This window comes from Lepidochelys kempii, chromosome 2 (genome assembly GCF_965140265.1).
Source record: "Lepidochelys kempii isolate rLepKem1 chromosome 2, rLepKem1.hap2, whole genome shotgun sequence".
NCBI lineage: Eukaryota > Metazoa > Chordata > Testudines > Cheloniidae > Lepidochelys > Lepidochelys kempii.
This window is the reverse complement of record NC_133257.1, coordinates 87,568,863-87,594,825: the sequence shown is the minus strand read 5'-3', so window position 1 is coordinate 87,594,825 and position 25,963 is coordinate 87,568,863. Positions and strand designations below refer to the sequence as shown.

The 25,963-nt window shown below is 39.9% G+C and overlaps 1 protein-coding gene across 1 annotated transcript in view; it reads left to right on the top strand.

Moving 5' to 3' along the window:
- LAMA1 (laminin subunit alpha 1) overlaps nt 1–25,963 on the top strand; it is a 153,900-nt gene that overhangs the window by 111,699 nt on the left and 16,238 nt on the right. The window contains 17 exon segments of the mRNA XM_073331559.1: nt 1,172–1,382; nt 1,626–1,742; nt 1,828–1,991; nt 3,154–3,292; nt 4,790–4,883; nt 5,426–5,542; nt 9,650–9,832; nt 10,163–10,317; nt 11,908–12,051; nt 13,640–13,773; nt 14,085–14,235; nt 14,788–14,912; nt 17,783–17,933; nt 18,815–18,959; nt 23,222–23,363; nt 24,943–25,057; nt 25,269–25,439. Coding sequence (XP_073187660.1) covers nt 1,172–1,382; nt 1,626–1,742; nt 1,828–1,991; nt 3,154–3,292; nt 4,790–4,883; nt 5,426–5,542; nt 9,650–9,832; nt 10,163–10,317; nt 11,908–12,051; nt 13,640–13,773; nt 14,085–14,235; nt 14,788–14,912; nt 17,783–17,933; nt 18,815–18,959; nt 23,222–23,363; nt 24,943–25,057; nt 25,269–25,439 — 2,458 coding nt within the window.

The following is a 25,963-nucleotide window of genomic DNA, read 5'->3' as shown; positions in this document are numbered from 1 at the left end:
TGTAAAATACTGCATTGTAGCTTCATTCTACCAGTTCCTGTATTTTGTTATAATTTGAAACAACGATTTTTGAGGGTATGGACCGTGGATCAGTAGTATGAAAATATAAATGCATATCCATATCTAGTATTAGTAGGAAAGAGTCAGTGTATTTCTTCTTTTGTTTGTGATAACACTGTAAACCAGGCTTGGTTTGCTATAATTGGAAATGTACAAACAGTTGAAAGCAGATTAAAGGATAAAACTGTGAATCAGAATTATTTGTGTATGTGTCATAGCAGGGACTACACTGTGCATTTTACATAGGAATTGCCATTCAGGATCACACCAATTTAGGTTCAGTATCCTCCCTTTGATAGTGGGCAGTATCAAATGCTTCTGGGTAAAGTACAAAAATCCCAGTAATGGATTATCATGGAATAATTGCAAGCAGTTAGCTGTTGGCTAATTCCCTGGGTCTGGGCTGTAGTTCCAAAATCACACCTAGCACCATTTTTTGAAGATAGGCACAATACTTACTTCCCTCCAGTGGGATAGCTGATTTTCATAAGAGATTGCATTTTTTTTTATTATTATTATTTTTATTTTTTTAGCAGTTCAGCCACTTTATTTTTAAATTCCTTCAGAACCCTGGGATGTATCCATTCTGTCACGGTGATTTGTTGCTGCTCAGATTATCAATAAATTCCAGTGCTGCCTCCTATACCATGGCATGATGATCCTAGATTAAAAATGTTTAAACTGCAAATGTCTGAGGTAGGACATGGAACCTTTCCAGATGCATAAAATCCATGCAGGCTTTCAAATCAGAGGTATCCCAAATGGAGCTTTTGAACCAAATGCAGTCCAAAGGGTCCTCAGAAGTGGCTTACTGTACTCATTTCTCTGTAACTACAGGGCAAGGACGAAGCTGATAAGCCACAAGGTTGTATTGTTTGCAAACGCAAACCAGTAATTTCTCGTCTTCTATCAGTGGTGAGACAAGTATAATAAATATTATGGTTGTAAGTATTGTTGATGAAAAAAATTGGTATAAGGTTATGTGCAAGCTAGTTGCAATTGTTAGTGTTGCAAAGTTTGGGTAATCCTGTTTTCAGTTCTTCCTTCCTTAAGAAAATACACCTAAATTTCTCTTCCTACATTTATTTACTATTTGCTCTCTGTTTATCAGCACTGCAGAGAGGTTGCTGTTACGGGTTCAGAAAGAGTATCTCAAACCCCAGCAGGAACTTGCAGAACTAAAAAAAGCTGCAAGCCATCTCTTAACAAACCACATCATCAGACTACAAGAAGCCCAGGACCTGGTGAATGAGGCTTGTACTAACACCAATGAAACCAACCGTCTGCTTTTTCTTATCTACAGCAACCTGGCAGAGTTAAATGTAAGACTGGAGATTCCGCATTGTTGTGTAATAAGTATCAGATACATAACATGTTTTAAATACCTCACTTTTCACACTGAAATGAATCCATAGACTTCTACAAATATTAATATTTGTAATATTCAAGTACATCAAATAGAAACAATGCAATGTGTTCAAAGCGGGAAGGGTTAAGTAGTAGATGAGTTCATCTGCACCAGCTGACATTACAAAGTACCATAAAACAATTGATTTATGCTACAGGATAAAAAGCTAAACATACAAGAAAACAAGGACCTTTCCATCATGCTAATTAAAGAAGGGAAAATGTTGATGGATGTTGCTGCTGCCCTTGCCACAGATGTAAACAACTCTACGTCAGTAAGTTACTAAATTGTCTAACGTTCATTTGATATAGTGAATTGCATTTTGATTAATTGATAAAGGAAATAATTTCAATGTTTAGAATCTAGAGATCCATCGAGATGGACTGGACCTCTGGAATGCCAAACTAAGGCATCATGTAGATGACCTGGTCATGCAGATGTCCACGAGGGGAGCACTTGATCTAGTCTACAGAGCAGAGGATCATGCAGCTGAATGTCAAAAACTTGCAGAAGCGCTAGACAGGTGAGCGCACCAAGATATATGAACTCAATAGATGCTTCATCTAATTTACTGCCAGATTTAATTTAAATAGATAATAGGTTAGTCCGCTAAGGGAGCAGGTCATTTTTTTAATTTAAAACTGCAATAAATTTAATTACTTTTACTTTTCATGAAGTGAATGGTATTTTTATTAATGATGCAGAATAGGTTGATTTAGTCTTACAATTCACATGAATGATCATTTGTGAAGTGATTAGTTTTTAAGTTAATAAATGTTCAGTGAATACCATGTGATCTAGCTTCTTTATATATCAGTCAGTGGTGAAAAATACTCAAATGTTTAAGAAAGAAAAATTACTTTTATCATGAAAAGGTTATGTCCATTATATAAATACTTCTTTGTCAACACATTCAAGAACTCCATCAAAACACTATGATGATTGTTAGGCTTCCCATCTCATAGCATCATAATCCTCAGAAATGGGCAGGTTACACTTTCAAGGTTACATATAGAAGCACTTTTAAAAACTTCCTTATATTCTCAGAGCTCATCCAATACCAACACCAAGAGTTATTAGCTGGAAAGACATTCTGATTGTTGATATGAAAATAAAGACACCAGACATCCCCATTTTCTTCTACGGTTCTCACAGCCCTACCTTTTAAAACTAGCACATAAGTTTTTAAAGTGAAGCCAGATCACAAAGCACAAGTGTATTGTAAGTCTGAAAGCAGAGAATTGTGCTTGTAGCTAAAACTTGTACAACTCTGTTGGCTTCAGTGTGTCTGCACAACTGTAAGCAGGGAGAATTTGACCTAGAATATCTTTCAGTTCTATCCTGAAATCTATGTTGCTGTACACTGAATCTGTAATCCCCTCTTTCTGTTTTGTTTTTGTTTAGTGTGTGTAATTTGCTTTTTTTTAACGGAAACTAGTACATTTGATCATAAGGTTTTAAAAATGCAAAACGCACTAAAGACAAAGAGTAAAAAACAAACAAACCCTGAAGTAGGCCAGAACTTCAGCCAGAAAAAATCAAGTGAAACACATTGTGTAATTTGCTCATCTCTCAAAATGCCTTATGTATTCTGAAAACATGTACACATGATAACTCAAAACCTGGAAACATGCTGCCTGGTTAAGACACTTGCGTAAAGGATGGATAATATTTTTCTACTGCAGTGGTCTCTCAAATGTAAGAAATGTATCTCTGAATGCAACAAATGCTGTCCATGCCCACTCCAGTATTACAAATCTGATTGAAAGAACAGAAAATCTGGCAGATGATGCTTCTAGAGTTATAACTAACCCCTTGGACTCAGTAAGTATCCATGTTGGGATTTTAAGTTACCTTCTGCTTCTGATTCTTTTTTGAATACCTGTTTATATGCTGCTACCTCCCTGCAACCATTGAAATCTGTTTCCTTGTTTGACACTTCTGAAGCAGCCAGTCTCACCAACTCTCACACACCCTACTCTGAGTCATCTCCATGGATGCCACCCTCAGTCTCTCCCTCTGTACTCTTCCCACTCCTCTTCCACTTTAGAACAGTGCTGTACTGGATATTCTTTCCCTCCATGTATCCATCATCAGTCATTACTCTAACTCATCTTCCTGCCTAACACCTGACTCTCTTCCTCTTATCACAGCTTCCTACTCTTATCTTTTGATTACTTCAGCTTCAGGGCTCTGATGTCTGAGTTGCTGATCTCCTCCCCTCTTCTCCTTGCATGACCTTCATTTCTGGACCAGCTCCCCATTCACTCCCACTAACTTCACTAAACTCTGCTCCCAGTCCAATCTCTCAATATCAGGATTCTCTCTCTCTCTCTTCTTTTCTCTCTTCAAACACCAGCTTATTTAATTCAGCATCACCCACTAGTCCCATACATCCTTGCCTTTCTCATATTTGCAGCCCTCAAATACCCATCACTTCTCTACTTCAGTCAGTCCTTCCCTCAGCCCTTTTTTTTTTCTTACCTCCACTGATGCATTTGTTGATTTCCCCTGGTTCAGCCTCTTGTCCAACCCTGACCCCTTTGCCCAGCTCTGCCATCTCAAAGTTTATTCCACATTTAGAAAAAGCATAGCACATTGTGAGCACTGCTGGAAACAAGTAAATAATGTTCATCATGCTGAGATTCATTATAATATCTGATTAATTCTTTTTGTATTATTATTATGACATAAGTTGTTGCCTTCTGTAGTCAGTTTGTGAAATTGGATTTTCTATTCACTCTTAGACAAATAATATATTTTAAAAAGCAATAGAACATAAAGTGAATGAGTCATTTTCTCCATTCTCTGAGAATAATTAGGATTTCTTCTAAGGGGGGACTGGAACACATGACTTATGAGGAGAGGCTGAGGGAACTGGGATTGTTTAGTCTACAGAAGAGAAGAATGAGGGAGGATTTGATAGCTGCTTTCAACTACCTGAAAGGTGGTTCCAAAGAGGATGGATCTAGACTATTCTCAGTGGTAGCGGATGACAGGACAAGGTGTAATGGTCTCAAGTTGCAGTGGGGGAGATTTAGGTTGGATATTAGGAAAAACTTTTTCACTAGGAGGGTGGTGAAACACTGGAATTTGTTACCTAGGGAGGTGGTGGAATCTCCTTCCTTACAAGTTTTTAAGGTCAGGCTTGACAAAGCCGTGGCTGGGATGATTTAATTGGGGATCGGTCCTGCTTTGCGCAGGGGGTTGGACTAGATGACCTCCTGAGGTCCCTTCCAACCCTGATATTCTATGATTCTATGATTCTTTCAGTTGAACCTATTCTCTTCACATATAGTAAATGTTGTTTGGTTTTTTCAGCCAGAGGAATCTCTTGATTCTCTTGGGAAAGAAGCTTTACAGCTTAGTTCTAAATTTCTAAATGAAACAAAAAATCTGAAGAGGAAAAATGAAGGTCAGTTTCATAAATGTACAATTTTAATGGTATTTGATAGAATTATTCCTGTACTGTTAACAAAGTTATAATTTTTTTTAAATGAACGTAAGTTAAAGTTAAACATTTTATATAGTCAGGTATATACAGTAAAAGACTAAAACAATGTATCACAGATACATTTAGTTATTGTTCTATTGTGCTGGCAAATGAAGAAAGTAATTTTCCTTTGCAATTATTTAAAGTCAACCTTCTCTTCCCTACATCTCTTCTCCCACCAAAACTGATTGACCTGACCAAGAAGGACAATTCTGAGTGAATCCTCACGGACTTGTGATAGAGTAACTGAGGATATGATCAACATGCAGTGTGAAGCATATACCGTACTCATATTGCACTTCTGTGCATTTGCTGAAATATCTGTTCTGTTTAAGAAAACAAAAAAGCTCCCTTGGATCAATTATTGAATTTATTAAATATTTTTAAATTTTAGGGTTAGTCTGGACTGTATGATCCTAATGTTTGTATGTGCATAGAACAATCACAGCTATTTATTCCAACAGGCCTTGTGTCTAGATTGAATGGATTGAAAAAAAAAGTGGAAAAGATTCAGGAGAGTGCTCATAAAATTACTAACCAGCTTAATGATTCATGGCTGGCACTGCGAGCATTGCCTAATGGTAAGTAAAATTTATCTTGACATACATGTCCTTAATTCAACGCCATCTGATACAAACACAATACAGTCCTTCCTGAAGTCCGGTAGAGCAGCCTAGCAATAAATCAGACTGGAGGCTGATTTAGCCTCTTGCCTTAACAGGAATTTGAATTAGATGTTTTCCATTTGTTTAATTAACATGGAAAACAGTGAAACTGCATTGTGATGTAAAGATTATAGCCTGATTCTCCTCTCACACAGGTGTAAATAAGGAGTAACTCTGAAGGCAACAGAACTATATTGGTGCAAAACTATACTGTGTCAAAAAGAGAATCGGGTCCTAAAATTCTTAATCGGCTTTAAATGGAAAAAACTGTACTGGAGATTAATTTTTTTGCTTTCTCACAACAACAGTCTGTTTGAAAAATCAGCTGCACTGCACCATCTATCTTAACTGTTAAATCTAAATGTTTTTGACAATATAAATGCTGGACTCATTTAACTTTAAAGGTCCCTTGCTCTCTTACTTTCCATGTTGTTCAAAGGCCATTCAAGAATTATAATTTTTTTTTAAAATGGTCAATATTTTCAACTAAGAACAACCCCAAAGTTCATAGAAGCTCACAGGTAGAATTGAAAATGAAATGAAATAAAATAAAATATGATACTTCTCCTAATGTTTCTTCAGTTATGGGAATTATCTGTAAGGCTTCCAGAGCTGGTGCCAGATTTGCACTGTTTGTCAAGATTTAGAGCACTATTTTTTCTCTCAGGCTTTAAAACATCCTGTTTCACAATACGGGATCTTAAACTGCATCGAAATGCAACACTAATGAAAATAAAAAGCTATGTTTAAATGGTAGGGTTGAGTTACTAATTGACACAAGAACATAAGCGTGACCACACTGGGTCAAACCAATGGGCCATCTTGCCCAGTATCCTGTCTTCTGAGAGTTGCTAGTGCCACCTTTTTCAGAGGGAATGAACAGAACAGAACAATTTCAAGTGATCCATCCCTTGCAATCCTATTCCATCTTCTGGCAGTCCGCGGTTTAGGGACACCCAGAGCATGGAGTTGCATCCCTGACTATGGCTAATAGCCATTAATGGACTTATCTTCCATAAAGTTATCCAATTCTTCTTTGAACCCAGTTATACTTTTGGCCTTCACAAAATCTCCTTTCTAAGATGAACAGTCCCAGTCTTTTTAATCTCTCCTCATATGGAAGCTGTTCCGTACTCCTAATCATTTTTTTTTTTGCCCTTCTCCATACCTTTTCCAGTTCTAATATATATTTTTTGAGAGGGTTGACCAGAACTTTATGCAGTATTCAAGGTGTAGTAATACCATGGATTTATATAATGGAATTACAATATTTTCTGTCATTTTATATGTCCCTTTCCTAATGGTTCCTAACATTCTGTTAGCTTTTTGATTGCTGCCGTACAATGAGCTGATATTTTCAGAGAACTATCCAAAATGATTCCAAGATCCCTTCCTTGAGTGGTAACAACTTATTTAGACCCCATCATTTTGTATTTATATCTGGGATTATGTTTTCCAATGTGCATTGCTTTGCACTTGTCAACACCAAATTTCATCTGCTATTTTGTTGCCCAGTCACCCAATTGAGTGAGATCCCTTTGTAACTCTTCACGGTCAGCTTTGGATTTAACTATCCTCACTGTTCACCCCCTTTTCCAGATCATTTATGAATATGTTGAACAGCACAGGTCCCAGTACAGATCTTTGGGGGAACCCTGCTATTTCCCTCTCTACATTGTGAAAATAGATTGTCTACTCCAACTCTTTGTTTCCTATCTTTTAACCAACTATTCATCCATCAGAGGACTTTTCCTCTTACCCCAGACTGCTTACTTTGCTTAAGAGCCTTTAGTGTGGGACCTTGTCAAAAGCTTTCTGAAAGTTCAAGTACATTGTATCAACTGGATTACCCTTGTCCACTGCATAGAGAGAATCCCTGCTACAGGCATAGAGGTGACACAGCTGCCTATTATGTCAGCTTCTACCCCAGCCCTGGCCTGAAGGGGAGAAAGGCATGCTGGAGATGGGTGGTGAAGCTGGGCTCCACTCCGTCTGATTTGCCATTGGTGTAAGTTACACCAGTCAGAAGCAGAAGTTAAGAGTAGGGTTTCTCCAGGGCTTGATGGCCCAGGATGAGAGATCCGGAAGCGTTTCTCTGTGGCTGCATCCATCCACTACTTCTGAGCATAGCAGAGATGTAATGGAGAATCAAGCTGTTTTAAAAGCAATGAGCATGGGGTTCTGATCTGAACAGTTACCATCTAGATCAAACCTTTGAAAAGCTGGTGCTTGGATCCTACATAATAGAGAGATAACCTTGTGATGGGTTCCTGCCCGGGTGCCACCTGGAACTGAGGTACCACTGAGCTCTCTGACCCACCAGCCTGGGCTCCCTCTCCACAGCTGTGTTGCTGTGACAAGCTGCAGAGCCACCCCTGGTCCTACACCTCCACCAGCATTCACACATGTAGGGACACACACAACTGCAATTACATCCTGGCTCTCTGACCAGCCACTGCATGAACCAACAATACAGAGGCTACAGTCAAAATAACCACCAGCTTCCCAGCCTAGGACCCCAAAGCTCTACTGTCCTGCCCTTGTCCAAACACCAATCAGTATGAATTTATTATCCAGTTCGTCTCCCCCCTCAATGTGGAGAGGAAATGCAATAGCCACTTGAACTAAGATTCCTAAGCACTTCACTTCAAATTTATTGGTTTAGATTAAAACATAAAATAGATTTTAAGTGATTATAACTGATAGCAAACAGATCAAAGCAGATTACCTAGTAATAAACAAAAATGCATACTAAGTTTAACATACTAGAAAGATAGGATTTGCATTAATAATCTCTCACCCTGACTAATGGTCAACAAGCAGGCTGCTGATTCTCAAAGTACAAACTGCACTTGCTTTACAGCTTGGAATCCCCAGGTTTTTCATACACAACCTAGAAATCCCTTTAGCCTGGGTCCAGCACTTCCCACAGTTCAGTCTTTGTTCCTCAGGTGTTTCCAGGAGTCTTTGTGTGTGGGGAGTGAAGAACCATAGATAATGTCACACCCTGCCTTATATAGCTTTAGCATATTTTTCTGGAACCCTTTTTCCGAAACTCAGTTTGTGGAAAAACACTGACATCCCAAGATGGAGTCGAGAGTCATGTGGCCTGGTCACATGCCCTTGCATATCTTGCTGAGTCATAGCAGCCATTACTTACAGGCTGTCTGGAATGTTCACAGGAAGGTTAAGTTCTTCCAGGGTTCATTGTCTTTGCTGAGGGGCCATCAGCACTGTCTGGCTTCTTCATTGTTGTACCAGAAAGGCTAGTTGTGGATGTCACCCAGAGTAAGCACATTTGAAATACAGATTCATAGTCAATATTCCTTTAGGTACAAAAATGATATATGCATACAAATAGGATAACCATATCAGCAAATTATAACTTTTCCAGTAATACCTCACATGACCCGTCTTGTACAAAATGCATCGTAATTATGCCATAATAATCTCATATAATAATATTGCTGTGAAGAATATGGGGTGCAGAGTCACAAATGTCTTTTTTTTTTTTTAAAGTGTCATACGGACAGAATGAAGTCTACCATTTATTAGTTCTGTGCTGGTTGAAATGTTGAAGAAAAAAATAATTGAAAAATCTAAATAAGAAAATACTGACCAGCTCTAACCATTTGACTTGAGCTTTCTTAATGCCCTGAGAGTTGTTGCATATCATGAATCTGGCCCTATGCTTATTTATGTGTTTTGTTTTAAATTGTTCATTCTAGAGGATTATATTTACATATAAGGGCTCAGCCAGGAAATAACTTTTTTCAGCCAATTTATAAATCTTTGAAAATGTAACTTCTGCCATCAATTACAATCATTATAAAGCTTTGAACATGTGAGTATAACACTACAGACTAGAATGCCAAGAATGATTCCTTTTTGTCAAGCCTGAAATACTTGTTATGAACCTGGCCCTGCCGTCTCTACTTATGTGACTCTGTGAAACCTCTAAGAAAAATGACTTTTCTGATAATTGGGATATATAAATAATCCTTAAATGTAAATATGTTCCAGATACCAGTGACACATTTTTTGAAGCAAAAGAGCTGGCTGTGTCTGCTAACACAAGTGCTGTTGCTGGTTTAAACCACATTGTGGATTTCAATCAAAAGCTGCTAAACACTTCTTCTGAATTGTCCAAGGTTAATGACACGTTGAGGAAAACCAATGAACTTATAATGGACTCCTCAAAAGCTGGTAAGTTAGCTGCTTCATTGCACAGTAGAAATGTCATTGCATGTAGAAATTATGCTAATATTAAAACTTAATTAGTATTAAAATAAGGATAATGTGATGGACTGAAAGTTTTTGCCTGACTAAATAAAAATGCACTAGCTGTAGACTTCCTTTTTAAACAGAATACATAGAAATCACATAAGCTTTTTATACATGTATATTTTTTCTCTCAGATGTTTAAAGCTACTGAAATAAATGACTCCAAATATCCCATTTTGGCCAATGCATTCCAGGAATGAATAGTGAATTTCCCTCTCAATCTGTCTGAACGTCTCATTCTTATTTTGGCAGCAGCCTCAGCTGAAAGACAAGTTAAAGAAGTGGAAGCACAAGCCAATCTTTTATTTGACAGGCTGAAACCTCTGAAAATGTTGGAAGAGAACCTGAGCAGAAATCTGTCTGAAATTAAAGAGCTCATCAGTCAAGCCCGCAAACAGGCAGCATCTGTAAGTACATCTTTCCCAAAATTTCTAGCTTCAGGTTCATTGGTTTCTCTTGTGCCTCCTCAACAAAAAAATATTTTAAAGGCAAAAAGCCTTATACTCCTTCTTTAACCCACCCATCCTTTGTTCTTTGGTGTAACAGAAGTTATTGGTGTTCTCAATATCATATATACTGCAATATTGAGGCATTTGGTGTGAATTCAGACTTTGAGCTATGATCTCTTTGCCTTCTGGTTTGTCAGAGCACTGAGCTTTTGAGGTTTTATTTCCCTGTTCTTTTTTCCCCATTGCCTCTTATTTTTAAGGGAGTATTTCCAGGGCATCTCCAGGGCTTTGGAAGGAAGTTGGTGTGAGAGGCTGGAATGGATTTATCAGTGATATAAAGGATTATGATGAGATTCAATTAAACCACATTATGAACTATATCTTGTTATCATGAGAACACAAAGAGAGTTTTTGAAACCAGTAACATTTCCCCATACATTTGATTTAAGCCTGGGCATATCATTTTAAGGCAGAGGAAAATTTAGATTTAAAAGACAAAAATTATCCAGGCTTTTGGTGCTTTCAATAAAACCCAGCATACACATGAATGCTTCTTTTTCACAATCTACTGATCATGGAAAGTTAATGAGTCTGGTATAGAACAATGGAAGTAGTATTTCCTGGTGTATCATAGACTACAGAGGTTTCTAAGGGAAAAAAGTATAACTTTTATGAGTAAAATCCTCTCTTGCTGTTTTAAAGACTCATATTATTCCCTTTATTTTTGTGAGAATTTGGTGAAGATAAGGGTTTTCTCTCATTGCAACTTATTTCTAGAGGTAATATTGAATTGAGCATTGAAGATGAGCTACCCTGTTCTCTTGCACCTCAATCTGATTTCGCTTTTACTAGAAATAGAGATGGGCTAGAGATCATGCAAACTCTCATATATGTGAGTCAACAGAACTACTAAAGTTACCAGAGTGCACAAAGGTTTGCAGCAATGAGCCCAATATTTGTAACAACGATAATCTGAGTCAGAAATCTGCCATGTAAGTGCTTCTTTATTAAATTAAACTTTTAAATGGCTCCTAAACAGATTTTCTAAAGAATTACTTAATTTGAAATTCTGTGATTGCTATTTCTTGCAGATGCTTTGACTATTTGATTTTTAGCTACGTTGTTTTTGTCTGTAAACCCAAAGGTTTGTTGTATTTTGTTTGTTTTTATTACCCTGAGACCTTTCACATTTTCTCAAGACTTCCAGTCTTTTTTGTTATTAATATAGTGTTTTTCCTCATATGTGCCCTCAAGCTCAAGGTTTATTATTGGATGATGAATTTCTGGCTCTAAATCCCATGATTAGACCAGTAGTTTCTGAGGCACCTCTTTCTTCCCTATTCTATATAGTCTAAACCACTACTCTTTTTCAACTCATATCCAGCCAGTCAATAGTTGTGTGTGTTTGTAGCTAATCCTACTGCCAAATATTTAGAATCATATGAAGTTGTCTCAACACGTGGCTTGAATTTAGCTAGACAAAGGCTAAATCTGTATTCCAGGGCTAAGTGCTGTGTACACAGAGTGTACCTTTTTTTTTTTTTCCAGATTAAAGTTGCAATCTCAGCAGATAGAGACTGTATTCGTGCCTACTCACCGCAAATTTCTTCTGCTAACTACAACATCTTAACGTTAAATGTGAAAACAACTGAACCTGACAACCTCCTCTTCTACCTGGGTAGCAGTGGCAATGTAAGTTCAGTGTTGTGGAGATACACTAAGTGTTCACAAAAAGAAAAGGAGTACTTGTGGCACCTTAGAGACTAACAAATTTATTTGAGCATAAACTTTCTTGAGCTACAGCTCACTTCATCAAAGTGTTGTGGAGATTCACTAAAAGTATACTCTGAATATATAATATATTTGACTTTCATTCTTATTTATACCAAGTAGCCAGACTAGGGACTGGGCAGATGTATATGGGAGAAGGAGGGAAATGATCCCCTGCCCCAGACCATGGTAGGGCTGATGTAATCCCCAGAGATCCTTACATGCCACCCACCTCAGCCTTCAGGAAAGAGGATAAGAGCAGAAGATCCAGCAAGCCTGCCTTTTCCCCTCACTCTGCACCACACACCCACTCAGTGCACTGGTTTTGCTGCCAGGGTCATCCCCTGCTCTTCCAGAGGAATCAAGATTTGGCTCTGTTGGTCATATGCTGAGGTCCTTGCTCAATGTATGGGATAATACTCACACAAGATAAAAGTGATCTTGTGCACATTATCTTGCATGGAATCCTTCTTCCACAAGGTGGACTCACCATTTGTCAGGGTGCTTGATCTGGTATCAGGCAGGACTCCCATGACAGCACATTGGCAAGTTCCCCACCATCCCAGTAGATGCACGGTTTACATAGCTCCAGTGCTTCATGTTCCTGTTATTTCTGCATTGACCTTTTGAGGTCATTCCAGGTGTAAGAGGGGGGAGAAGGTGAAGTGGGGCGGGCAGCCCGGATGGGGGATGGGCGGCGGCACACAGCCCAGAACCCCCACTGGTGCTGGGGGGGCGGGGCTGGCAGGCTCCCTACCTCGATCCGTGCCTCCCCCCCACTCCCAGCAGCAGCAGCAGAGTTTGGGTGTGGGAAGGGGTAGGGGGTTGGGACATGGGACAGGGTGAGGCAGGATCTGGACAGTGCTTACCTGGGTGGCTCCCCGGAAGCAGCGACATCCTCCTCACTCAGCTCATGGCGGAGGTGTGGCCCGGCAGTTCTGCATGCTGCCTCTGCCCAGAGTGCTGGCTTCACAGTTCCCATTGGCTAGGAACCGCAGCCAATGGGAGCTGCGGGGGCAGTGCCTGCAGGTGGAGACCGCATGCAGAGCTGCTACCTGGCCACGCCTCCACATAGGAGCTGAATAAGGGGGATGTCGTTGCTTCTTGGGAGCCCCCCAGGGAAGAGCCACTCAGAGCTCGCCTCACTCATCCCAGGCCCCAACCCCCTGCCCTCTCCCACACCCAAACTCTGCTGCTGAGGTGTGGAGGGGTGGTGGCCCAAGACTGCCCCAGCAGCAGCCGGTGCGACTGGCGCAGGGGCTGCCCGAGCTGCTCCTGAGCCAGGCACACTGGCCACTGCAAAGTCATGGAATCTGTGACCTCCGTGACAAACTCGCAGCCTTAGGCATGATTTGGCTCATCGTACAAATCCATGAAGGTAGGATATAAAGGAAAAGTTTTAGAAACAGATATGAGATTTTATAGTCATCCAGTTGGAAAGAAATTTGTTAAACAAAACAAAATGACATACCCTATGTAATGCGTTAAAGCAAGAATCATCATTTTCCAGAGTGACTTCATGGCCGTAGAGATGCGACGTGGTAAGGTGGCCTTCCTTTGGGATGTGGGCTCAGGAGCAACAAGACTGGAATATCCAAATTTTCAAATTGACAACAACAAATGGCACAGAATACATATAACCAGGTAACAGAGGTTTCATTCATTCATTCTTTATTTGTATTGCCATAGCACCTAGGCGTCCTCTTGATAGACCAGGACACATTAATGTGAGTAACATAAATATTTTATTCTGTAAACTGGATTAAAATGAAAGTTCAATTTCTGCTAGTAATTCAAATGAATTTTTACCTAATGTGGAAGTGTGGTTCAGGGCAGCGTAGAAGAGTAACGGCGATTTAGTTACTCAGTGCAAGAAATAGTTCAGCAGTAGTAAGCGGGGACCGTGCACGGAAACTTCTGAAAGCGTTTAATCCATTTGTATTTGTGATTGTCAGGTTTGGGAAAACTGGTACATTGAGTATAGAGGACACGAGCTCTAATCAGAAGTCCTTAAGTAAAACTGCAACTGCTCCTGGGACAGCTACTGTACTGGATGTAAACAAATCAACACTAATATTTGTTGGAGGACTTGGAGGGCAAATCAAGGTGAAAATCTGAAAATGCTATACTGTAAAAGGTTTTTATCGTGCTAGAAATACTTTTTCAATTAGAAATAATCGCTCCAATTGGATACTCCAAAGAGATAATTGTCAGGTATGCTGCACAAAAGGCAAGGGTGCAAAATGGTATCCAGAGCTATCATCTCATTATAAAAATCCCCAGGAAACTGTGTTTAAAATGGTAATTCTGAAGTGCTGAGTGTGAGTGCATAGGAGGTGTTAATTCATACTAAGTAGTTTCCTTTCTCCTCTGTTTCTCCTCATTTCCTATCCTCCATGACTTGTTATAATTTGTCATTGTTATCCATGTAATTGAATATAAATGGGTCAGGACTTTTTATTTTCTTTTTTACTTATTGCAAAACTCTTCCACCGCAATGTAAAGTCTGATTATTAATAATAATGCTAAAACATTTTTTTGTTCTTCTGTTATGATTTTCCCCTAACATGAATTAGAACTGAATGGAGAAGTTGGATAGAGAAGTTCCAAAGTATTTAACATTAATTTTATTCATTTAATATGTTTCCTTTCTAATAGAAATCTCCTGCTGTTAAGGTGACTCATTTTAAAGGATGCATGGGAGAGGCATCCTTGAACGGAAAATCTATTGGTCTTTGGAACTACATTAAAAGAGAGGGTGCATGCAATGGATGCTTTGGAAGGTAGTGATTTGACCACTGTTTTCCTGAAAAGCATAGAGTGGGAGTGTCTGTATATAGTCATAACCTTTTATATATGTTTGTATGTTAGTTTAAAAGTGTGGTGAACTCGTGCAAATTGTAGTACTGCATTGATTATTAGAGGAATTTTAAGGTGGTAAAAACTAAATTCAAATTTAGTTACCACGTGTTTTTTCTGTTCATGATATGGTTCTTCAATTGATCACATGGCTCCACAACTTGCCACATATATTTTCACATTGGTTGTGTGTGTTTGTCCATTGAAACTAATGACTACCAATGTACATCTATATTTTTGGAATATTTGGTTTATGTAATCATTTCAAACAAGGCATATTTATTCCTTCCCAGTGAAAGAAAGAGGTCTAAAGCATTATTTTAAAAGTCCACTCCGAATTTGTGGCTATTATATTTATTACCACTCTCACAGTTATTCTGGAAAGGGGTTGTGGACTTGTGATGGGGGGTACAAACTGTACACTGGAGAACAAGGGGTTAAGGAGTAGCTCTGGCCCAGGTGACTCTGCCCTGCTATTCCTGCAAAGCCTATACAAGCTGGAGGTGAGTTTAAAAAGGAAGCAGAGCCACTTATTGGGAGCCAGGCAGTGGAAGGGAGCAGACCTCTTCTCTGAGCTCTGGGGAAGTATAGCCCAGGAACTCTACAGCTAGAGACCTGGCATCACCGACCTGACAAAGCCTGCAAAGGAGAGACTGGTGACTGATTGCAAAGGGCAGAAACTTTCATTTGATTCTTGAATTTACCTTGTGGGGAAGAAGAGAACTTAGGTAGAAAGTGATCTAAGAGGACATTCGAGGTAGTGAGACAAGTGGGATCAGTCAGCTAAGAAATCTGGCACCCAGGGAAGAAAAAGGAAACTCAAGTATACCACACCAACATTCTGAAGGCCTGTAAAGACCAAGACGTACTCCTCATAACACCCTATCCACTTGAACTAGGCCCTCAAGCACCAGAGACCCCAGAATCCCAAGCCATAGCTTCAACCAAAGCAGGAGGCCCAAATGCAGAAACTAATTGAATCCTTCCATTCCATATTTTCAACCTTGCCACGTTGAACGGACTCACCTTGTGTATCGTCACGTAGCCATTAAACCAGGACAACAGGTCCATGAGAACCTGTGACCACTCCCATGAAAGATGTGGGACACCATGGAAGAGGACATATGACATGTCACCTACAGGCCCTTGAGAGTTCTGGACTCACTGTGAACCTGGCCATATGTAAGATGGCAAACCGGGAAGTTACATATTTCGGTTACACTGTGGGGAGGGGCAAGTTATGGACACTAATTGGCAAAGTACAGGCCTTAGCAGCCTGCTTCATCTTGACAACAGAAAAACAGAGACGATGCTTGTTGGACACAGCAGACTATTATAGACAACTCATACCTGACTTTGTCACAACTGCAGCACCCTTCACAGCCCTCGTGAGGGATACCAGTCCTAAGAAAATCGTTTGGTCAGAGGCCTGCGACAGGGCATTTAGGACTCTAAAAGATTTTCTGTGTCAAGAACCAGTACTTTTTCATGCAGACTTTTCCAAAAAGTTCACACTACAAACAGATGCTTCTGATGTAGGACTTGGAGTAGTCCTTTCCTAGGATGTTGAGGGAGAGGAACCACCAGTCCTCTATATAAATAGAAAACTATTCCCATTGGAGGTGGCCTATTCAGTCATAGAAAAGGAAGCCTGAGCTGAGAAATGGGCTGTAGATGCCCTAAGATACTGTTTGCTGGGAAACCCCTTTTTGTTAGTAACAGACCATGCCTGTCTTTGCTGGTTGAACAACATGAAGAATGCCAACCCCGGAATTATGCAGTTTTCACGAGAGGGTGGGGACCTGGGTGCAGAAGACAAGACCTGGGGAAGGGTATGCAGTGGGGTATACAAATCCCATGCTGGAAAACAAGACATTAAGGAATAGTTTTGGGCCCTTTATACTGGTGAGGAATCCAGCAGGGGAAAACCCTGAATGCTCAAGAGTCCAAACTCCAAGTCCCTGGACTAAGGAGAAAGCCCTGAAGCTGTTGCAGGCACTGAAAGACTTCCCCGATATCAGACTTCCTTTTGTATATCCCCGCAAAGGGTGGACTGGAATGTGTGATCTGGCTGGGGAGGGAGCTGAGCCACAAAAGCAGGGACAGACCTCACAAGACAGAATTGTAATGGAAAAGGGATATATCCTGCCATATCCCTGCTTCACCAGTAGATAACGCTGGTGGTCAGTGTACCATTTTACAAGAGTGTTTTCTGCTTACATCTCTAAATGTTTGCAGACTTAATAGGTTTGAAATGAAATAGGTTTGGCAACAACTTTTTGTAGAATTTTCCATTTAGAACCAGCAGAGGGTGTTGCATGATTATGTATAAAAATGTGTTTTTTTAAGAAACATTGCAAGGAAAAAAGGATAACAGAATATTTGCTGTAATGTAAATCCAGTTATTCAAGGAATTTGGGAAAATACATGGTATTCTTTAAGTTTGAGAGTCAGAGTGGTAGCAATTAATTATTTCCTTTGGGAACTGTTTTGTTTTTTCTATTATGAAGAGGGGTAAAGAGAGGTTTTTCTATCTTGTGTAAATTCTCCCCCAAAGCTAAACTAGATATTCAGAGATTCAATAATAAAAGTGGCCCTTGGCTGGAATCCTTTAATTATTCATGGCATACAAGATTCAAGTCTCCTTCTATGGTTTCACTTCCTAATTATGTTGCTAGTGGCTGCCCCAACTGATTTCATTTTCCGAGGTTGCATATGAAATACTGTGTTTGGAAAAATGCAAATCTGTCTTGTGGTATTCAGCATTTCAGCTACTTCTTTTTCATTTGTATAGCCCACAGGATGAAGATACTTCTTTTCATTTTGACGGCAGTGGATATTCAGTTGTAGAGAGGGCCCTCCGCTCCACTGTGACTCAGATAATCATGTTTTTCAGCACCTTCTCACCTAATGGGCTCCTGCTGTATCTTGCTTCTAATGGCACCGTAAGAAAACTGTTGAGATTTTACACTGATCAAAATTGTATTTGGAAACTAACCTTGTAAAGGTTTGATTTTCCCCATCTTTCTACTTCTCTGTCTTGGAACCAATTACCACTGTGTATTGTGACATAGATATCTTATATGATTTTGACCTCTGAGAATCTCTTAGAAGCAATAGAATTAAAATACAAATATTCTCCATGGAGTATTAGTCCATGATGATAATTCAAAATATGTTAAAAAAGGGTGGTAATCTGAGGAGATATTATCAAGGGGCCCCAAATCAACAAAGGAAATGTATATGTGACATTTATTATTGAAACCTGCTTCAGCAAATGGGGTAACCAATCCTGATGGTGGGTCAGACCACCCTTCATAGTGATGGGGTAAAAACAGAAGGAATCCAAACATGGGGATAGCCTTCCAGAGTATTATTACCAGGGATCCTAGTTTTCCCGTGATAAAAAATGCAAAATTATCCGATTAAAAAAACCTAAAATCCACATTTTTCTGCAATTGAAATGAAACGGGTCCCTGGGGCTTGGACTCTCTGCCCCAGATGGCAGTAGTAAAAACTAGATTCTCTGTAAAAATGCAAATTGTGTGTTTTTCCGTGGCAAACAGGGTTCTAGCTTCGCTGATTGTTGCTCACTTAATGTTAGTACTAGTATTATTATTATTATTTATTATTATTATTATTATTAAAATGGTATTAAAGAGATTAGATTTTCTGAACATAGGAAAAGTAGGTGCCCTGAATACAAGATATTCTGTATACATTAGTCACTTGCAATTTTTAATAAGGATATCCCAAGATCTTTGAAGTATTCATTATTACATATGTTTTTTTTTTACTCAGTGTATCTGTATATTTTTTTCTGCAGAGAGATTTCCTGTCCCTAGAGCTCGTGGATGGCAAAGTTAGATTAACTGTTGATCTTGGTTCAGGACCTCTTACACTTAAAACTGAAAATCGTTACAATAATGGAACATGGTACAAAATCTCATTCAGTCGTAACAAGAAGCAAGGTAGGACACAGACTAAAAAGTAAAAGTTTATCATTTTACAAATGAGTGTCGGAAGTCATTAGGAATGTCACCATTCCATGCCAGTTTTGTCTGGTAATTCCCACTGCACATTCATTCTTTGACAGCCATTTTTGTGGTGCTCTCTTGTTGAAAGTAATGGCAATGCCAGTTAGTTGCATGGCATATGAGCACTCTGATGCGTGAATGAAGCTTGACCTTGATATTATTCCCTTTGTTAGGTTTTTTTTATGTGTGATGTGTAGGAAGAAAGGAAAACACATTTAAACAGTCTTTAAACACTGGAACATGGTTATATTTTTCATAGTCAATTGTTTCCTCCACAGCCCCATTATAAGTGCACAAGAGGAGTACATAAGGGTTAATAGCAGATCTTTCTCTCTGACCTATCATTAGCTTTACATCCCATCCCTGTCTTGATTGATATTCATTACTCTATGCATTGCAGTCCAACTCTTTGGTCATAGACCATCATTTTGTTCAGTGTTTGTGCAGCTCTGAGCACAATGGGGTTCTAGTCCATGACTGGACTTCTACGTGCTACTGTAATAATAATAATAATTAATAAATAAATAAAAAAAACATAAAGCTATGATTTAGGGTGGCTAAATGTGCATTGGTGTTTGTAAAGAATAAGTGGTACAGTCAGATGACATACAAGTTAACGAAGGTACTATCCAAGATATTTCTCAGCATGGCCTCTAAATACCTTGGAATCTGGGAACTGTTGAGTTACAACATGAAGAAGTTAAAGAAGAAGTGAGGAAAGAATACTACAGACAAATAAGAATGGCTCTAAGGATAAAACCCACATAGAAGAATTTAATCCGAATTAATATGTGGTGATTTCAGTAGTACCATACACTGCTGGAGCAATCCAGTGGAATCCAGAGAAGAAAAAATTTGACATCCAAACAAGAAAGCTCCTGGTGATGCACGGAGTAATGAATCTCAGTCAGGAGGTGGATAGGATGTACGTCTGATGATATGATAGAGAAAAAGGTTTGCTACAGACAATGAAAAATATAACTGCAAATTAAATGAGGAATCAACCAGAGTGAAGATCCTCTGATCGCAATAACAAGCAGTGGCTGAAAGTATGTGTCCCAGCCCAAGAAAGCACAAAAGAAAAGAGAAAGCAAATTGCCCAAGAAAAACTTGAAAGATTTACACAGAAATCAGCAAACAGAGAGTGATGAAGAGAGATCGAACCCTTTAATGATCAAAGATTAGCAAACTCATGGCTTGTAGCAGGCGTGACAGTGTGACAGATATGACAACTTCCTGCAATATGCTGGACAAACCTTACTGAATTAAGTTAAACCTTGTTAAGTTTAAGTATTTTAGGAGCTCACTGTATTAAAAATGTAAATGTTTATGTGTTACTGTGGAATTGTGTGTAATTTGTCTGGGAGACATGATTAATGGGAAGCAGAAGTGTTATGTGCTTCAAAGGATTCTTTTCAACAAAGGGCTAAGACAAGAATGATCTCTGAGTTGAGCAAGCTTCCTAGGAAATACTTGCAAGGAGGGAAATGAAAAAGCCCACATCTGGACTGGATCTTTTGAAGCTTTATCATGGGGAGTGGTCCATTTTCTCTGAATTACCTATTCCCACGATCAAAAGGCAATAACAGCCTAAAGGAGTAACTCCCAGATTCATGAGGGGGCTTGTTCTGAGCTAACAGCTGATGAACTTGTGACCACAGAAAAACCTCTTGTTGGGTGTGAATGGGCTCCCTTTTCCTCTCCAGGAAAACCCTGGCTGGTAAATCTTCTGGGTGAATTAATCAGCACACAGGTCCACCAATGTACCTTCACCACATGTGTTTATTGTTTGTCTCTTTCTTAAGCTCCAGGTACAATACAACCATATAGCCTCAGTTATGAGGAGCCCCTTCCTCCCTAAGAGTGGGTGCCCTTGCTGGATCATAAGAGGGAAATGCAGGTGCAGTTTCCCTGAACTGTGGTAAAAGGATACCTCGAGAGAGACAGAGAACCTCATTCTAAGTGCACCCTTAAAGGTTAATTACATTGGAAACAAAACGGACCGACATAACTATTCTCCAAACTGCAGAATATGTTCCAAACAGGACGTGTTGAGCTCCTGTGGGAGCTGGGAGGGAATATATGACCAGACACAGTGAGATCATCAAGTGGCTTCATTGGAGCCTCTGAGCCAAATAACAGATTTAAATAAACCATGTGGTATTCTGATCACCACATTTTAAAGAGCTCTAGAGAATGAAGAGGTTAAGATTTTATGGGATCTGGCAATTTTCACAGACCAAACGGTGCAGGCAAAGAGGCTGGAAACAGTTTTTGTAGAAAAGACAAACAAGAACATGGCAATTAATATTGTCATACTAGCAGCCAGAAACATTAAAAAAAAAAAACACAAGAAGAGAAGATGGTGAAGTATGAAGAACTCTGCCACAAAGTGGAATAATTATGGGAGACCAAATACAGAGAACAAATACAATCCCAGTGATTACTGAAGTACTTGGAGCAATCCCTAAGCGTACGAATGAAAAATTCAAGAACACATTAGGATACAAGACATCATGATCAGTGACCTCCAGAAGACAGCGCTCTTAGGCACTGTGAGAATGTTAAGGAAAGCCAAAGGAGAACAAGTGCATTTGAGCACCTAAAATGCAGGAATTCTATGGAGGGTTTAGCAAAACTCCTAACTACCCAAACCTACGGAGTCAATTTGTGGTCAGGATTTATTGGTGACTCATGGGGATACATTTTAGACAATAGCTTTTCCCTTTTTATGTTTAAAGATTTTGTGAAGGTGTGGGGGAGCAGGGGCTCCACTTCTGTTCATTTATAATATCCTACTTCTGTTCATTTATAATGTCCTTCCCCCACAGTTTGTAGCACATGAAGGGTTTTCTTAGTAAAACAAACAGCCAAAAGAAAGGTCCTCTCCTCTCTCTTTCCCTTAGAGAGGGAAATCTGGATGAAAACAAAGAAAGGCAAGGCAATCAGGCAGTCTTTCTGGATTCAACCCTTTGGGCTTCTTCTGTCAACACATTTATTGCCTTTTAATGGGCTCAATCTCTGGCCCCTCCTCTTGGGGCATACTGCTTTGTAGTTGGGCCGTGCAGTTTTGGGAGGGGTGAGGCCTGCTGCTGTCTCTCTCTCAGTTGGCCTGTCTCTGCTGTCAGCAGTCTCTGAGGCAGAGCAGCCCTCCTCCTGTTCACTGCTCCTTTCTGTAGGACAGTTTTCCCTATTAAAACTCCACCCACTCCAGGCAAAAAAAGCATTGCAGTGCCCCTTGTTGGTGTTGAACAGGGCAGAAGAGCTTGTTAGTCTCCTCCCCAGAAGAGTGAAGGCGTGCCCATTCACAGAGGGGCTATTTTGTTTTAAATCCCCATGATGGAAGACTGAGGGATAATAACAATAAATGTAGTTTATCATTAAGGTTAAGATTTTGTCATGAGTGTTTTTAATAAAAGTCCCAGACAGGACCCAGGCAATAAATTAAAATTCATGGAAGCCCATGACCTGTCTGTGAGGGAAGGACTACAGTGGGAACCCCATCGGGTCTGACCACTGGCCTTTGCTCCAGTCCTGACACTGCTCCTGCGGTGGTGGTTGACCCAGCCCGGCTCCGTCTCTGGCTGCTGCTCCGGCTGCTGCTCTGGCATCCCCTTGGGCTGCTGCTCTGGCTGCTGCTCTGGTGTCCTCAGGCCACTTCTTGAGCTGCTGCCCAGGTCAGTGCTGTGGGCCACTGCTCTAGCAGCTCCAGACAGCTGCTCTGGCTCCTGCGGGCTGACCCAGTGGCCACTGGCCACTGCTTCTGTGGCCCAGAGCCATTGCTTCTGCAGTGGCAGCCCGCTGTTCCTGCAGCTTTGGGCCACTGCTCCTGCAGCGGGGCTAACCACCAGCCGCTGCTCCAGTCCTGCTGCTCCTGGGCAGGGGCTGACAGCTGCTCCAGCCCCGCTGCTGCAGCAGGCTGTAGCTGAAGAAGTCATGAATGACAGAATCGTATCTTTATTTATTATACATAGATACTTTTCTGTTGGTTTCTCCAAAATCTGTTTGTTTTTGGTAAAAGAACTGGCTAGCTTATCTAAAATCTTGAGAGTAAAATAGGTTAAACTTTTATAATGAAAAAATGACTATACATGTACTCATTTCACTTGGAAAATTATTGTACATTTCATACAAAAATATTGCCACGCTAGAAAATCATGTCTTATTTTGCTGATCTTTACTTTCTTTCTTTGCAGGAGTTTTGGCTGTCATGGATGCATATAATCTTAATTATAAAGAAACCAAGCAAGGAGAATCCCCTGGCGTAGCCTCAGACCTCAATCGCTCAGATAAGGACCCAATTTACATTGGTGGACTGCCAAGATCTAGGGCTGTGAGGTACAGTTAGGGTGACCAGACAGCAAATGTGAAAAATCGGAACAGGGGGTGGGGGTGTAATAGGAGCCTATATAAGAAAAAGACCCCAAAACTGGGACTGTCTCTATAAAATCGGACATCTGGTCACCCTTGGTACAGTGTTCTTTCTTCCTTCTGTTTTTTCCTCTGCTTACGTGTTTGTAAGTATTGGGGAGGATCTTCAGCTTGTGTAAATGTATAGTTCCATTGAAGGTACTAAGTTATGACAGTTTACCCCAGCTGAGGAGCTGGCCATTATTATTATTTATTCTTAACTGTTTTCATCAGTGGATCTCAAAGTGCTTTACAAAGGGAGGTAAACATCATTGTCACCATTTTACTGATGGGGAAACTGAAGCAGAGAGGTGACATTACCCTCCTCACCCCCAAGTCACAAACAGACCAAGTCTCCTGGGTCTGGGTCCGAGTCCAGTGCTCTATCCTCTAGACCACACTACCTAATTTAAACCACTAAGTGCCAGGGATTAACTGACCATATACTAGATGTAGTCCATGCTGATGTCTTTATACTTTACTCCTCTTATTTAAATAACAATTGTCATTACTCCAGTGCTGTTTATAATGTTTATGGTTTTAACATACCATATAGATAGAGTAGTGAGGGCCTTGTTTCCTTTTAAAATAGCCAAATCAGTCTGTGTTCCTGAAGTGTAAAATCAAATCAAATAAAACCATAGTCTGAATGCATGCAAACTTTATGTAGACACCATGGTTTCCAACTAGTGTTAATGGAAAAAAACCTGTTCTTCAGCATACATTTTAAAAACTCTTAAAATGGAATTTTTGCAACTCTTTCTCATTACTTGGACTATAGGAAGACCAAAAATAAAATATCCCAATAGGAGCCATTTAAAAAAAATAATTTGTGGATGTCTCCAGTTTACAACATATGCTTTCTCTATTACACACCCACACTGGTCAATTCTTCAAGCTGACTCAATTCAGCCTGAATATAATGGCTCTAAAGTTTATATCTGATTTTTCCTGCAAATAAGGTAGTTAGATTTTTACATGGCATCTCTGTGCCTGGATAATTAGTGCCCACAGCTGAACCCCTAGGAAGCCACAATGAGCCAGTGCAAGTTAGACCAGGTCTTAGATTGTTCTAACTTGCACCAGACAGCTCTAATAAGAAGGAAGGGGTGGGATAGGTGGTATAGAGCGCCTTTACCTCCTCCCTCACTGAGCTGTGTCATTGCAGCTGAGGATTTACCCCCAAGCTTTGGAAATGAGTCATACTTTGGTTTTGCAGTGCATTGTTGTACATTTGTGTGTTCCAGCTTTTAATGCCGTCTCCTCTGGATTTGGTAGTTCAGATAAGATTTAATGTATGTTGTGTGGCTACATTTTGGCTCTAGTGTGCTCCGATTAAAAACAATGAGAAAACTAACCCTGATTTCAAAGAGCAGGATCAGCCCTTTAAATCAATCTCTCCTTTTCCTGTTGAATAATGTAACTTTACATTTTCCTCAATAAATCCCAATTAAAATTATTAAACCAGTGTTTTGTTTTTACCATGGAAACTAATTTTTTCTTTCAGGAAAGGGCTTAACAGCAGAACATATGTGGGATGCATTAAGAACCTAGAAATATCCCGCTCTACCTTTGACTTGCTAAAAAACTCATATGGTGTGAGAAAAGGGTGCATACTGGAGGTAGGAAACTGGCAGCTCTCTTAGGGTGTTATAATCTGATTATTGCTGTGGATTAAACAATGAATCAGTGTTTTGTGATGCAATGTAGAGAGTAGAAGTGAATTGCTTTGTTGATAAATTATCAATTAGTCCACTATTGCTATTGTTCTTTCACATTCAACATCTCATAGGGGACAAAAATATCAATTATCTCTCTCCTTTTACAAAACAGCCTATCCGTAGTGTTAGCATCTTGAATGATGGCTACATTGAGTTGCTACCTAAGTCCCTGTCTCCAGAATCAGAACTGATGGTAACTTTTGCTACTAAGAACAGTAGTGGCATCATCTTGGCTGGTCTCAGCAAAGGAATGGAGAAGCGACGACGAAGACAAGCACATTTGGTCAGTACTGACTGCTTTTAAACCTTAAATACTTTTTCACAACTTTGCTTCTACGTGTCTGATCACCTGCTTAGTTTAAGAATATAAACTGGATAGCACTGCTAGAAAATAATCCACTGGGGAGTGAATAGGAAGTTTTTCTCAAGCAAATGATATCAACTCTTTCAGAATGTAAACTTGCATTACAAATTAAAAAAATATATCTAGCCCTGATGGTTGCAAAGAAATATGAGCCAAATATCAGCCAAAGGTAAACAAGTGCAGTGTTGTGTTCCTGAATCTGCAGACAGACAACTCCAGTACCTCTGCTGCTGCTCATGGTTTTGCAGAATTGAAGCAGAGTGAAAACTGACCAGAGCATTGCTGATTTTGCTGCTGCTATGTGGAGAGGTTGAAGCTGAAAAGAATCAAGTCAGTTTCATCCTGCTACTACTTAGAAAAGCTATGAACAGCAACAGAGGCAGGCAGTGGGGAGGAAGACTCAAACACAGAGATTGGGTAGGAAGTAGAGTGGTGAAGGCACC